The sequence below is a fragment of the Rhea americana genome, unplaced genomic scaffold (assembly GCF_003343005.1).
Source record: "Rhea americana isolate MKP2758 unplaced genomic scaffold, rheAme1 scaffold_11, whole genome shotgun sequence".
Taxonomy (NCBI): Eukaryota; Metazoa; Chordata; class Aves; order Rheiformes; family Rheidae; genus Rhea; species Rhea americana.
Genome location: NW_028185150.1, coordinates 8,467,687 through 8,483,937, shown reverse-complemented (window position 1 = coordinate 8,483,937; position 16,251 = coordinate 8,467,687). Strand labels below are relative to the sequence as shown.

General features: G+C 39.7%; 1 protein-coding gene across 1 annotated transcript in view; it reads left to right on the top strand.

Moving 5' to 3' along the window:
• The window catches only part of TMC1 (transmembrane channel like 1), a 67,726-nt gene extending 52,334 nt beyond the window's left edge, over positions 1-15,392 (top strand). The window contains exons 15-20 of the mRNA XM_085312322.1: positions 6,732-6,799; positions 9,551-9,790; positions 12,270-12,395; positions 14,078-14,156; positions 14,257-14,392; positions 15,127-15,392. Of these exons, the coding sequence (XP_085168448.1) occupies positions 6,732-6,799; positions 9,551-9,790; positions 12,270-12,395; positions 14,078-14,156; positions 14,257-14,392; positions 15,127-15,392 (915 nt within the window). The remainder of the gene's footprint in view (positions 1-6,731; positions 6,800-9,550; positions 9,791-12,269; positions 12,396-14,077; positions 14,157-14,256; positions 14,393-15,126) is intronic.
• The last annotated feature ends 859 nt before the right edge of the window (positions 15,393-16,251 follow it).

Sequence of the window (16,251 nt, the reverse complement as noted above, 5' to 3'; positions counted from 1 at the left end):
CATACTGAGGCAGCCAGTGCTTTTGGGAAAAATATAAAAGCACTTATTATAAGAATTTTATTAGCTGTATTTTCTGGTAGAATTAGTTTCATAGACTCATAGAATCAGTAAGTTTGGAGGGGACCTCTGGAGATCACCTAGTCCAACCTCCCTGCTCAGCAGGGTCACCTAGAGCATGTTAGACAGGGTTGCATCCAGGTGGGCCTTGAAAATCTCCAGAGAAGAAGACTCCACAACCTCTCTGGCCAACCTGTGCCGGGGCTCTGTCACTCTCACAGGGAAGAAATTCCCCCTCACGGTCAGGCAGAACTTCCTGTGCTTCARTTTCTGYCCWYTGCMTCTTGTCCTGTCACATGGGACAACTGAAAAGAGTTTGTCCCCATCCCCTTGACACCCTCCCTTCAGGTACTTGTACACATTGATCAGATCCCCCCTCAGTCTTCTCTTCCCCAGGCTRAASAGGCCCAGCTCTYRCAGCCGTTCCTCATAGGGCAGGTGCTCCAGCCCTCTGATCATCTTTGTAGCCCTACACTGGACTCTCTCCAGTAGCTCCATGTCTCTCTTGGACTGGGGAGCCCAGAACTGGACACAGGATTCAGGATGAGGCCTCGCCAGGGCTGAGYAGAGGGGCAGGATCACCTCCCTCCACCTACTGGCAACACTCTTCCCAATGCACCCCAGGAGACCATTGGCCTTCCTGGCCACAAGGRCACATTGCTGGCTCATGGTCAGCTATCTACCAGCACTCCCAGGTCCTTCTCTGCAGAGCTGCTCTCCAGAAGGTCAGCCCCCAGCTTGTACTGCTGCCTAGGGTTATTTCTCCCTAGGTGCAGGACTCTGCACTTGCCCTTATTGAACCTCAGGAGGTTCCTCTGTGCCCAGCTCTCCAGCCTGTCCAGGTCTCTCTGAATGGCAGCACAGCCCTCAGGTGTCTCAGCCTTTCCTCCCAGGTTGGTCTCTTCAGCAAGCTGTCTGAGGAGGCACTCTGTCCCTTCATCCAGGTCACTGATGAAGAAGTTGAACAGGATGGGAGCCAGTCCTGAGCCCTGAGGGACACCACTACCCACAGGCCTTCAACTAGACTCCATGCCACTGAYGACRACCCTCTGAGCTCTGCCTTTCAGCCAGTTCTCAATCCACCTCAYTGTCCACTCATCTAACCCACACTTCCAGAGCTTATCTAGGAGGATGTTGTGGGAGACAGTGTCAAAAGCCTTGCTGAAGTCAAGGTACACAATGTCCACTGCTCTCCCCTCATCTGCCCAGCCAGTCATTCCATCAGAGAAGTCTATCAGATTGGTAAAGCATGATTTCCCCTTGGTGAATCCATGCTGGCTACTCCTGATGACCTTCTTTTCCTCCATATGCCTGGAGAYGACATGCAGAATGAGCTGTTCCATTACCTTTGCAGGGATGGAGGTGAGGCTGACTTCCTCATATTTTTCCTTCTTGCCCTTTTTGAAGACTGGAGTGACACTGGCTTTCTTCCAGTCCTCARACACCTGTCCAGTTCTCTGTGACTTTTCAAAGATGATGGAGAGCAGCCTGGCAACATCTGCCAGCTCCATCAGTACCCGTGGGTGCATCCCATCTGGACCCATGGATTTGTGGATGTCTAGCCTGCCCAGAAGGTGTCCAATGCTATCCTCCTCAACCAAAGGAAAGTCTTCCCTTCTCCAGACTTTCTCCCTCACGTCCAGGCTCTGAGATTCCTGAGAGCTGCCCTTAGCAGTGAAGACTGAAGCAAAGGCAGCATTCAGTAATTCTGCCTTCTCTGTATCCCTTGTTGTCAGGGCCCCCACCCCACTCAGTAGTGGGCCCACATTTTCCCTAGTCCTCCTCTTGCTGCTGATGTATCTGAAGAAGCCCTTCCTGTTGTCCTTGACATCCCTTGTCAGACTCAATTCCAACTGGGCCTGAGCCTTCCTTGCAGCATCTCTACCTACTCTGGCTGCATTCCTATAATCCTCCCAAGTAGCCTGTCCCCTCTTCCACATTCTGTGTATTTTCTTCTTCTGCATTTGGCCAGGAGCTCCTTGCTCACTCGTGCAGGTCTCCTGCCCCCATTGCTAGACTTCTTACTCATAGGGATGCACCGCTCTTGAGCTTGGAGGAAGTGATGTTTGAATACWAGCCAGCTCTCCTGGAACYCCCCTTCCTTYTAGGGCCTTARCCCATGGGATTCCTCCAAGTAGGTCTCAGAAGAGCCCAAAGTCTGCTCTCCTGAAGYCCAGGGTTGCAATCCTGCTTGTTGCCTTRSKTCTTTCCTGCMGGATCCTGAACTCCACCATCTCATGGTCACTGCAGCCAAGGCTGCCCTCCACCTTCACATCTCTAACCAGTCCCTCTCTRTTGGTAAGGACAAGATCCAGCAGGACACCCTTCCTCGCAGGCTCCTCCACCATTTGTGACAAGAAGTTRTCATYGAYGCATTGCAGGAGCCTCCTGGACTGCTTGTGCCTTACTGTGCTGTCCCTCCAGCAGATGTCAGAGTGGTTGAAGTGCCCCATGAGGTTCAGGGCCTGCAATCGTAAGGCTAAACAAAATCAAYGAGTCCCATAGCATAAGCATGTGGGTATGTCAGCTCCTCACTTTGGAGAGACTTTCTCTCTTTTAACAGATTTTAGCTAGATTTAAATTAGCTGGCTATGATAGGTGCACTGACAGCTGCATTTTTCACCTCCGAGGCACCTGCCAGGGTACCAGGAAAGSACCTCCAGAAGCCATTCTTGTACAWAGTAACTACTATGGAAAAGAGCTAARTCATGTAAAGCTATCTCAATTATGTGTGTGTGAACAGCTGTCATAGCTGTCCTGCCATCCTCTTATTTGTCCCACTTCCTCATARTTTTACCTTCACAAGTAGATGCTTTTCCTCTTTTACTAGGAGCTGTYTTTAGGAAAATGATTAGTATATAGAGGAAAGGAAAATTTTATTGCTTTTGTAGTTTCTGGTATAGCAATATCACGGCTATTGTTGAACCACTATGAAATTTCAGCTGTTATGGCAAAATTCAGCTTTTTCRCTGTTGATTGGGACAGGGTGTCTCAAGCAGGGCTGGTGTAGGGCTGGAGAGAGACAATTAGCCAGACAKCTTGTGGACAAACAAGCCATATGCTTTGTAATATCAATATAAAATGATGGAATTTGAACATAGTATGGGCAGAGAGCCAGCACAGTTTGTGGAGCTCTAGAACAATGTATTTTCATATACTTAAATTGCCTCTGGAGCTTTCTCATATTTTCATACATACTACAGGCATTGTATTAGCTGAGCCTGGATGTGGAGAATGTATGAATATCTGCAGCCAAGGCTACATCTGACCGGAAATAGCTCAGACTCCATATTTTGCAAAGATGCTGAGGTGGCAGTCTGGACATTTTCCCTGATAGGTTATCCAAGATCAATGAAAGAGCCTAAATAATAGATGCAGGCCTGAAAGTTATCCTGATGACTACAGGACAGACCCTTTGCTTAAGGTGACTTCACTTCCCTTTTGCTGCCTTTTAGGCTTCCTAAAGTTGCTTCTCTATTGCCATTTACTCTGAATCAGTTGCTCTTTATGCAGGAACTGAGAAAGATGAGGAGTAATGATATTTGTTTTCAACGAAGGGTGATGAAGATGATGCAGAGCAGAGTGCAGTCTCCACATTGCTGGCATCCAAGGCGAAAGCTGACAACCTTTAAGTCTCACTGTGTAGCTGAGAAAACCGTCAGTGCAGGGTCTCTTCTCATTCTCTACAGGAATTACAAATGTCCATTTAGGCTTCAGAAAAATCTTTCAGACTAAGTTATGGTTTGGTCTGTGGGGACGTGTCTGAGAGGAGTAGGCTACGGGGAGCCTTCTCTTTCACTGTACCCTTTAGTGTATCCATAATCAAGAACTCAATGAGGATGTCTTTGGGTAAGGGATTGCTCAAAGCCTCTGCATGCTAGCAAGTTAGGCGATAGAGAGGCTGTAAGGATCAAAGGATATTTTTGTTTAACACTCCAGTCAGCATGCTGCTGGAGCATGCAAATTTCCAATGGGATTACTCATACATTTGAAATTATATCCTTATGTGTTTCAAGGTGCTATTATCTGTTGTGCATTTGACTTGGCAGAGAGACAGAGCGCGCTGTTACAGAAAGTCAGTTGTTTTTTCCCCCTCACTCTTTTCAMGGTAACACAAAAGTTAGCCTCCTGAATGTTGCAGTAAGGTACAAACCTTACTCACAAGGTTTGAAGCATTCACTAAGGGTAGAGTTCAGCTGGTGAAATACCATGCCAGTGGTATTTGAGATGCCCTAGGATATCCAGAGCCRTTGAATGGGGCTACTAACTCCATGATCTGTGCAATGCCTCCAGTCTCAAGAGCTGAGAGCCATGCACTGTACTGTAGAACACCATGGCTTGAATTAGTATTGCCAACTGGAGGAGCACCAATTTGTCCATTAACCCTTCAGGCCTAATTCTTGCTCTTTACTTTTGTACCATTAGTTATGTTAAAGGAATATGCTATAATAACTGAATCAATRGAACAAAGCCTATAAAGCAGAGAGTTTAAATTCAAATACTACAATAGAGTTACATAGATACCATCCTTCTTTCTTGCTAGCCACATACAGATGGAGAGTGATAGCATAGGGAGCAGCTGTTGGCTGTCAGAAAGCAGGGAGAATGAGTCTCACAGCTCACCTGTGAAGGGTTCAGCATTATTAATGAGAGCTGCATCACATTTATCCAGCAAAAAGGGGGTGCACCATTTCCATGATATATTATTGTTCTCAAAGTATCAGCAATGCACTTGTTGCTAGTTGGTGCTAGGAATATATTAGTTATACAGAAAGAATGCATGAGTGACCCAAGGAAAAGATCTGTTGCATTTAAAAAGTGAAGGACTCAGAGATTCCTGATTTAAGGAATCATTTGGTGCTGTAGCCTGGAATCTTTGATAGTATCCTGTCTCAAACAGCAACTAGTGGTGGAAGTGCAGACTGAAAACCACTGAATGTCTGGCAATCTTTGAGCTTAAAATATTCCTAAGCAAGAGGCTTTAGCTGTGCCATTGTGGTTAGCAGTTGTGACAAAAACTAAAAAGTAGCCTTTATTCACTAATTTTCAGACTTTTTTAAAATCCTTAAATATTTTTGACAACCAAAACCTCCATTGGCAAGGAATTTCACAAATTAATTTGCACTCAGTGTAAAAAAGCACTTCCTTTTGTTTGTTTAAGCATTCAATTTCAGATAGTTTGATCTAATACTGCAAGCTCCTATGTTATGAAAAGCAATGACACATTGTTTAGATCTGATGCTATTCACCTTCTCCACATCATTTATCGTGTTCTGCCCCTATATATAGCTGTCTTTAGTCAACTATTTCCAAATCAAGGACGACCAGTCTATTTAATCTTTTCTTTCATGGAAGAAAATTCATAAATGCACACTACATAAATATAGCAGTTTGATGAAAACATATAGACAAATATCTGTACATGCACACAAGACTATATAGAAAGAGCACAGAAGCTGCAAACATTCCAACAGAACAATCCGAAAGAGGGACTTTAATTTAGTCCTTTTAATAGAATATCTTTGGTTTGGTTCAACCTCAAGGGAATAGTTGTACCTATGAGTTGTACCTCATGCCCTTATTCCCTCTATCAGTCGTCAGTAATTAGTACATGGATGGTATACATCATTCATGATCTTCTCACCTACCTACTGCAGTGAGTCATGAAAGTCACCAGCTGTGGTGTAGTATAATTAACTATTAGGAGGGAGCTAATTAAACAAAATCTTGTGACAACGTAAAATCCTATGGGTAATATGTTTGAATCAAACATTTTGGTGAAAACCAAAAATGTACAGCTCTTATTTCCTTCTAGAAATTTTTGTTCAGATGTGCGCATACACAATCATGTACACACAAACAAATACTTGTGCATGTCATTGCTCAAATGTAGTGTACTGAGTGTTTGAAATTGAAAAGGGTTCATAAATTAGAGAAACGCTAATAAATATGGTAAGAGAAGATCTGTGGAAATGATTTAGGTTTGGAAAAACAGAATGAGATTAATAGTTCAGAGAAGACTAAGGAGTGATTTGATGACAGTGTATGTACTGGCACTGAAAACAAAAATTTGCAACACAGTGCTTTTCAATTTAGCAGACCAAACAATAATGAGACCCAATGATTGGGTTTAGAAGTAAAAATCGAACAAAATAAGATATACATATTAAATAGGAAAGTCAGTTAACCATTGGAACCATCTATCAATGTTTAAAATGGATTCTTCAGCAGCACAATTGTTAAATTTAAAAAAATGAAATATATGTTATAGTTCAAACAGGAATTAATTCAGGGAAGCCTCATGGCTTGTAATTTATTGAAGAGCAGACTAGATGTTTATAGCCTCTTTTAGCYGCTTCAATTGGAAGTTGACAAATTATTATTTTAAAATTTACCCAGTACCAAGAACTATTTTTATTCTCTTTTAACACCTTCTTCTGTACAAACGGCTCGAAAGGATCTTCAGTAAAATGCTGCAAGCTGTATTAAATTCTGCCTGTTAGCTTTGAGTCATATTAATTTGTTTTGTGTTTCACTGATAACGTATAACAAGAGTCTTGACAAGACAATGCCAATATGTTTGTGCTGTTGGCAGTGACAGCTTTAATCTACCGTAAATCATTTTAAAATGCTTTTTGCAAGCCTAATGAATGCGTTTGTATTATTTCTTTCAGCCATCATATTCAGAGTTTGATATAAGTGGGAATGTGCTGGGACTGATATTTAACCAAGGCATGATCTGGTAGGTGTGGCAAAGGGTGTTGTGTCCTAATGGTCTCTTATGGGTCAGCATTCCCTGCAGGAATGCAAGAAATAGCAGTATCTGTGGAAGGTTCTTCTGAAATGCTGATCTTACCTCTTTACTCTAGTCTCATAGAAGTGTAGTGCAATGTGTATCAAACTCAGGCACATTGAAATCAATGGAATTGTTTTAAGCCACTTCTGAGTTAAGATTATGGAGTCAGGTGCATCAGTGTTTTGCAATGATCAGGTGAGGCTAATTTATCTAAAGTTGGGTTGACTACGTGATCCTTTGTGATAGCACAGCAAGCAGCTAGCCTGTACTGTTTTACTTTGAATTTCAGTCTTTCAAAAYATCTTATACTCTTTTCCCATGTGCCCTGTGAAGAAAAGACTTAGAACAAATTTACATATACATTTGTGCATTTGTGTGCATGTGTGTGCATAAAATGCTAGCACTGCWGTATTAGTGCTCAGCCCTGCTGCATGAGAGATCTAAGTTTCATCACATTTCTTGTTTTTGTCTTAGTTGGGTTTGCTAAGAAAGCAGATTGTCAACTCTCATGTAAGACACCATCTTTCTCAGGAACCATCCTTCTCAAGCACTATTGACTGCTCCTCTGAATTAGACCCAATTATTAGACCCAAAATTGTTTAGACCCAGTTTATTTAACTTTAATAGAACCCTGCTGATCAGAGCTTTTTCTTGGTGTAAGCCTCCAGGTGTGTATTGCCCCCTGACTTGCTGAGATGAACCATTGGTACATTGGTAGGATGAGCACAGCATCAGCCATGGCCATGTATTTGCCATGTGTCATTGGAGCCATGTGTCATTGGCAGAGTGAGTCCAACCTGCTGCTGAAGTGCAGGGGACCTGTACTGCACATGGCACTTATAGTTAAATAATCAGCTTAGCTTTGCAGTCAGTATGTACCTATCTGTCTTAAGAGTGGCATCCTAATTCCTAACAAGAAGTATTTCACAGGCTGCTATACATGAAAATGATGAGGCAGCAATGCAAACTGTGCTTGCATACTTTATACACCAYTGATCACACCCACACTCTCTTCTGCTGTAATTAACACTTTGGAAATCACTCTGTAGTTGAAAGAAATTGGGAACTGGACGAAGGAGGTGATTCTGGATTATTCTCTAAGAAAAATTCTATATGTAGYAGCTATCATTTTATACTTCATTACACATACAGACTTTGTGCATTTCTATGGCACAATATCCCAATATAAAAGTTCCATCACAGAATCCGTGACTTGTGTCTTCATGATGCCATATAGACGCAGCACCTATCCTACTATCTATCTATCTATCTATATTGTCTATGTTACTACTAATTGCAGAGCTGGAGTCACATTTGCATGCTAATCGATACTTGCTGAGGCAAGTAAGGAACTAGAGTTGTGGAATTTTTAAAGAACTAAATATTTTAGTAAAAATAAATGGTGACTGAATTATAGTGAATATATACTTCAGAAACCATGATATTATATACAGGATAAATTTATTTCTGTTTTATATAGTTTTACATATTCCACCACACATGCTGAAACAGAATAACAAGTTTAAGATGCACCTGGTGAATTGGCTGTACCACAGAGTTAGAAAGGAAATTTCCTTTCTTCTCTTTCTCTGTGTTTTCACAAAGTGAGTGGAGACTTCTCCATATTAATATGACATTGGCAAGAATACTTCCACCTTATAATAAATATTATAACTAGAACTTGATAGCAGCCATGAATTATCGAAAGTTTCAGCTTATCAAAGCTGAATGTTTTGYAATGATTTCTGTAAGCATAAGAAATAGAGCCATGAAGTGCGCTCTGCTTCACCCATAGACTGCTGAAGTCTTTACTGGCTCTTTTCATTAAAGGTGTATGAAATGAGGAAGGAGTGATATCAATATCATATATTAATTCTGTTGTGATATCACTGTACTCTGGAGTCTTTCCAGCCATGTGGAGAAGTAGATCTATTACACATTTTAAAAATAGAAAAACTGAGGCACTCAGAGGCAAAGTGGATCAGCCTTGGTGACCTGGCCAGCGGTCAAGGAAGAAGTCAATTGCTGATCCGTCACATTCTGTATCATTTGGGCAGGCTGATGAAAATGACTGCTCTTCAGTCAGTATGGCACAGCAAACAAGGTCAGATAAAAATAAAGTGGTCTCAGCTGTTTCAGTGTCATAACCATGCAACTGTAGATAATAAGAAAAACACAATATTTTGGCAAATCAATAAGGAGTTCATTGGAATGAGGCACTAAATAACCATGGTAACAGAAATAAAATAAATGTCAACTTAGCAAAAATATCTTTCCTAAAATGTTGCTAATATATATAAGACAATAATAAAGAAAAAGATCATTTTTGAAAGTTATCTAAGTTTGGTTATCGTTCTGTAGACAGTACAAGTGAGATGCTACCTGAATTAAAGGGTCAAAGTAAGAGTGGATAATATTTCATTAAGTGGTCATTTTATTTACAGAGAAAAGGGGCTTTGGAACACTGAAAGAAAAATTACATACAGAGAGTTTTCTGCATATGTCTGGAGTTCTTCCTAAGAAAAGACTGGAGAGACAAGATCAGTAAAAAAATGTAAATGTTTTATGAACTAGATTTCTGCATGCACAGTGTGTGTGGCTGAAAAACAAGAATATGAAAGAAGGGAATGGATGACCTATCCAGCAAGGCAGAAATTCTACAACAGACTACTTATATTTTGTTTGATTGGTTTCTAGGATGGGATCTTTTTATGCTCCATGCCTCCCAGCGATCAACGTTTTCCGCCTCCATACTTCCATGTACCTGCAATGCTGGGCAGTGATGTGCTGCAATGTCCCTCAGGAGAGGGTCTTCAAGGCTTCCAGATCCAATAACTTCTACATGGCCATGCTGCTTTTCATTCTTTTTCTGTCCACGCTGCCRGCTGTGTACACTATTGTCTCCATCCCACCATCTTTTGACTGTGGTCCTTTCAGGTCTTTTGCATTTTATGTCTTTGTTTTGTTGCCAATGAGATGAACTGCATCATRTCATCACAGTGAATGATCCAATAATGAAAAGGAACTTCCTTAAGAAGTTTTAGTATCTGATAGGCTGAACGTTTAATTACATGTCATTTTTTAATTACGCATAATGCTTGAAGGTGAAATCCTAGAAAACTGGCTAGTTGTTTTTAAAGTTTTTCTTGAAAAATAGATTTTTTTCTTTGTTTCCATGAAAAATTTTGTCCTTATTACTGTAATTAAGTCAGCAATTATTCTTAGGGAGTAGGGCAGTGACCTGTTAGGTATCTCTCATCTATTGGCTTGAGAGTGATGGTTACAGGAAATACCTGCATATGCCAAGAAGGGAAGATTGGAGCGTCGGAGAGTGGTGGTTAACCAAGGAGGTGCTGTAGTCTTCAGCYGCTCTGAATTTCTGCAGTGCTCACAGTATTTCATTTCATGCAGCTGTAGCATTACCTCTGTGGTGCTGAATCTGTTTCTCAAGTTTCAAGACCTCCATATTTGCTAGTCTCTTATGAAAAAACGGGCCTACTGTACCTGTGCAAATGTGTGCCTTGCATACAAGCTAGCTGAGGTGCTSCCATGGTGTCTCCTGTGTACTTTACCACTAGAAATTTTGGGACCATTCCCAGTATCTCTGCTTGCTTCTTAGCATGAGATACAACTTTAATGAGAACAAAACAGCAGTTAATATATAGAATTCAGATTTTTAGAAGGTTTCAGTCCTTGCTTTTGAACAAAGTATCAGTAGGGCAAGAACAGTAGAACAGTAAAACAGGCTTCCTGATTCCTGTGAAGGACTTGAATAATACATTACTGTCATGGGTAAAATGATCTCTGCATAATTTCCAGTACACTTGGTAAAGCAGTAGAAGTCTAGACACATTAACATTGGCCATCTCTGGGAGATCTTTTCTAGCTGCCTGCAATAGTCACAGTCCCTGAGAGAAAGAATTGCTTAACATGCAAAAAATTTGGCTGAGATAGAAAATTGCTTGGGTTTTAGGGAAGCGATGATAAAGCAGATGATGCTAAATAAGATTTTTAAAATCTAAGAAAAGGAGTGAGGTGGTTAACATAACCTGTAACCTTTCCTCTATCAAATACAAATATATTTTCTTCTTCATTAAAACTGCAAAATCCTCAATACAGCTTTCAGTAGAGAGGGGCTATAAACTAAAGATGATTAATTCATCATTTGTATAGGTAATACTACTGCTGAGCAGATAAACAGTGGCAATTTATGGCTATATATTTWAAAAAAAAAAGTTTTCCTGTTGGTAAGTCGGTGGCTTATCCACTATTAAAATTGCAATTCTTTTTCTAATCCTGAATTTAAAGTCAACATATACAACTCAGCAGAGATTTCAGGACAGAACTAGCAAAGCTGGAAYAGGAGGAGCTTTGTGTGTGCTGGTGAGATGGAAAAGAGGATAGAGTGGAATTTCCCATCTATCATTTCTAGGGAGAAAGTGGAGAAGAAGAGCTGATCTGAAGGAAGATTTGCCTTGTAATCTTGTTATATTTGTAGGACAAGCATAAAGGCTGAGATCGYTAAATTAAAAAGATATCTGATTAGCAGAAATGTTTTGCAAGAACTAAAAATAGGAGATAGAGCACCTCAATGGCTGGAATATCTGGAGGCAATTTGGTGAATTTAGTGGCGATTCTTTTAACCAAGTAAATTGATCTCAATTCACATAAAAAGCCTTGTCATTGGCAGCATTTAGGTAAACAATGTCAAACTCTACCTTGTGAGACACAGCCAAAAGCAAAGTAAAAAGACAGGAACATTTAGAACATCTATTAACATGATTCTACAAGAAAAACTTGTGCGTAAAGGGTCTAGTGAAGAAATAATTTAGATAAGTCAGTCATGGGACAACTTAGCATGAAAGTTATTAGTTTGCTGGAAGAAAAACTAAAACGTCCTGAGACACAGGCACTGCCTACCATAGGATTGATACAGAGCAAAGAGGGGAGAATTTGGCCCTGTACATCACTGCATGGACACTGTTTGCTAGTGAATTGCATTTCTTTTATCAATTACATGAAGATGCGATTTGAATCTGTCTCAAGGACTCCTCAAAGCAAAACTAACCTACACACTTTAGATGGTGATATGGAGTTCACAGATTGATCACAGTACACTGATCCCTGGAGAACTAATCTTGGTAATAGAGAAAACACTTGTTGGAAACTGCAGGCAGAATCTATTAGCAGACAGACATCGAAAATATTTGTATCCATTGTTCTCTTTAAAATGCAAAATACTATTTTAAATAATGACAGTTGTACAGTTTTAGGCTGTACAATAATGCTAACTTATACAATTTCTYGTCCTTGCCCCAAGTTTGTTGTGATGTGATTCATCGAAATATTCATACTACTGGACTGCCACTGTCAGAATATCTGACTRTGATACATTGTCACCTTTTCTCTTTAATAGTGGGAAAACTAGAATGTTTGAAGTCATATCAGAAACTCTGGAGCATGACTTCCCTTCTTGGTTTGGGAAGGTATTTGGCTATGCCTCTAATCCTGGACTCATCCTACCTTTCATACTGCTGATGGTGTACGTATTAGAATATTAGCTCAATGCTTGCCTGTTCTAAAGTCTATTAAGTTCCTTTCATTCTGTCTTTGTTACCTGGTTATCTAATTAAATACAGGACTGATTGCCCTGTGGTGAGGGACTTGAAGAATTCATGAGCCTTCTATTTGATCGTAATTAATGTGCCTGTGCACAAAGGGCAATCTCTTTTTCTATTAAGTTGCTTTCTTTTTATTTTTGTTGTTGCTTTTTTTAATTATGTTTTTTGTTGCTGCCATAATAGCCAAACTATTAAAATGCAAAAGCCTATAAAGATTTAGCTCAGGCTATTTAGTAGGCAGAACAACACATCATAAATCCTTAAAATTTTCAATAGAAAATTCTCAGAACTGTGCCCACCATGAAAGAGTTATTTCTCAGTAACTCTTAGCATGTCTGATCCTGCGTGCCTGAGACTTCCCTTGAGAGAAAAGAGCACTCTATGTTGTTGGGTCTGGAGTGTGAGACAGGGTGATGGAGGTAACATATGGAGATGTTCTTGTCTCAGCTATCTGTCTGAAGTTACTCATGTCCAAAGCCACTTTGTGGAACAGAGCTAGGAGGAATTTTCCATATTTTGGGAATAGTTAAATGGTCATTGAATAGCCATTCTCAGAAACTGCATAAAATTTTTCAAGATAAAATCACTGTAAACCGCAATACGCATATATAGTATTACTTAGTATAGAGCTAAATTAAAAGTTCTTAGGGGAAATAGCTAGGATTTAACTTTGCATTGTAGCACTGCCAACAGAAGATTATGGAATACAGTAGAAATTACAGAAGGATCTTATGTGAGCAAACTGAAATTTTGAGATAGAATTTGGCCAAGATTCACTTAAAATCATGTTCTGTTTAACCCTTGGCTAGAAAAATAAAGAGCACAGATTGTCCTCTGAAACACATGGTCTCAGCTCCCACTGATTTTCTTGAGTACTGTTCCTATCTTGGAAATGCTCAAGGCAAAGACAGAAAAAAAAATGAAAAGAAAAAGAAAACTAAAGGCAAAATCAGACAACACAGAGAAAACAACATATGCAGATTAATTATTTACTGCTTACATCAGCAAAAGACTTAAGGATGTCTCTAAATCAGGATGGTGAAAAAATGCTAATTTCATACAGTTGTCACAGAATAATACAAATTGACAAATGAAAATTTCATTATGCAGTCATGTTTTTATTTGGTAGAAAGAGATTGTAATTTAGAGCAAAAAATAAAACATATGCTTTTGGCTATTTTCTCGGCAGTACTTGAGTTTGCCTATTGTGTAAGTTAAAAAGCATTTATAAATATTGTTTGCTCATTTTTAAAATATGTCATACAAGTTAATTAAAATTTCACAAGTTATTCTCTAAAACACACTTCATAGTGAGGCATAGTTTTATGGAACCTCTTCCTTAACTACCATAATGTTGGATGTAAAATATTATTAGATGGAATTTCTTTCAGCCTTGTTTTCCCTAAAATAAGAGTGCCTTCTTCACACTATGAGGAAGGGCATTTTTAGTTGTCAAAATACTACTACTGATAAGGCAGCATAAGTGAGCAGTCTATAWATTTTTTATATTCACACAATTGTAGCTATTGCTATAGGAATGTTATAATATTCTTCGTATTTACATCATTACCTAAGAAGATATATTCTTTTTCTTTACATTTAGGCTGAGTATTTATTATCTCAATGCTACATCCAAATCCTACAAGGAAGCTAACCTGGAACTTAAAAAGAAACTCCAAAGTGTAAGGAAGAAAGAACTGTTTATTTTTCTTTCTATTAAATATTAGAGAAGCCATTCAGCTTGCTGAAATATGATCTCTTTCTCTCTTTCTCCACCTCTAGCAAGCAGAAGAAAATAAAAGAAGAAATAAACAAAAAGCACAAAAATCAAATGAACAGGAGGAAAACCCATTTGAGACAGAACCACCCAAGCCAAAGCAAAAAGAAAATAAGCAAGATGAATCTACTCCAAATCAAGGTAGAGATTGTTTTGAATTCTTCACGTTGAGGAATATTTGTACATCAGACTATAGTCATCTTTGCTACCTTTACTGCTTTACTTGCAATAATATCTTCAATGACAGTCACAATACTGTGTCATAATTACTAGTCTAATCTCCAAATCATTTTCTTTCTGTGGCTTTTTAAAGAAATATTGTAGCATCTTTCCACATCAAGCAAAACTTTTTACCAAAATAAAACAATTGTAATATAGCTGTAGCAAATTGTAAAATCTCAGTCCAAAAAAAGTTGCCTAAAGTCTGATCTGAATGTCAATGATCCTTCTTACATATTGCAAATCAGTATGGTTCAAATATTGTATCCTGCTATTATTTGTTTGCTGTTCAGGACAGTGTGTGGCCTSTAAGCCAAGATTCAACAGGAGAACACAGTACAGTAGCAGTCCTTACCAGACGGCCTAGCTTGGCCAGGCAGGCTTCAGTTCATCCTGAAGACCTTCACAGGCTCTTTCCTTGCTCCTGAACACTGCTAGACTTTCCTTTCCACGTAGGCCAGAAAACACTTACAGGCTCATGGCAGAGATGAAGGCTTAGAAATGCATTAGAAATGATCATACTTAGAAGAACTTTGTGGAAAGCATGTCTGCCACCTTCATATTTAGGAGAGGGTAGACTGTAGAAGAATCTGCCTAGGACGGAATTTCTGCTTTGCATTTTCATCCTTTAATGCTGTTCTCCAAATGTGTTTCAGATAACAAGAAAGGACAAGGAGACAATGGACCAAAGAAGAAAAGCCAGCAGCAGGAAGCAAGCTCCTCCCAGTCCCTGCAGCATCTGGGTCCCTCCCCAGATGGGCACTATGCCCCCCAGAGCAGAGGAGGAAACCTTCCTCCCCCTCACGTGGCTGTGACACGACCTCCGGGGCCCCGAGGGTATGGACCACCAGGCTACCCTCCCGGAAACCCACGCTTTCCAGGGGCACAGCCGGGAGTACCCAGGGGCCCTCCAAACTACTGATGAGGAGGCTCTTCTTCCCTTTCCTTGAGCAAAAGTGATCTGTAATATTATGAAGGACTCTGAGGGAGAAAAAGTGGTTTTAAGTCCCAAAGCACTCCCATAAAAGCAGAACCCCACTGCAGTCACTGTAGATCTTTATGTGCATGGAGGATATTCATGTTTCAGCATATGCAGACTAGGAGGCTTCAACATTCAAGTTCAGCAGGAATCATTGCATCTGTCTGCTTGCATTTGAATGCATTGCAAAAATATGTTAACTGTGTCAATATATTCCTAAAGTTACAGATATTTATTAGAAGAATGAAAATAATTTTCAATTTAGTCATTTTGCCTAAAATCCTGAATGTGTTTCTCTAGTATCTTTTTTCTTTGGCTTAAAAGCCCAGTTCACTGGAAATGTAACATCTCACAAAGTGGGTCAGTCATTTTTACTTAAATAAAGCATATAGCTTGTCTTCTGCTGGTCTGACACACTTACCCAAAGGAAGGGGGATGGGAAAACTGGGAATTTTTTCAAAAGCCAGATGATTCGCTCTGAAGTCTTTGGGAAAATAATAAAGAGGTAAAGTATAAGGAATATTCTGGTTGTTGCAATGAAGAAAACCTAACTCCTATTATAGTACCACTTGTAATCAGTACAGTAATAATGAATTTTATGACTTTCTGGAAGAATAAAAATAAATTTGAAAAATCAAAGGGAGGAAGAAATATTTCCTGTTCAAAAAAGTATTTGGGGAAGAGAGGTAAGACTGCTTTTGTAAAATTTTTCCCAGATGCTCACTAAGATTGTGTCATCTCATAGAGACATTTAGTTTGTATATGAACATATGCTGTATAATTAAACACAACTGCTCTATGA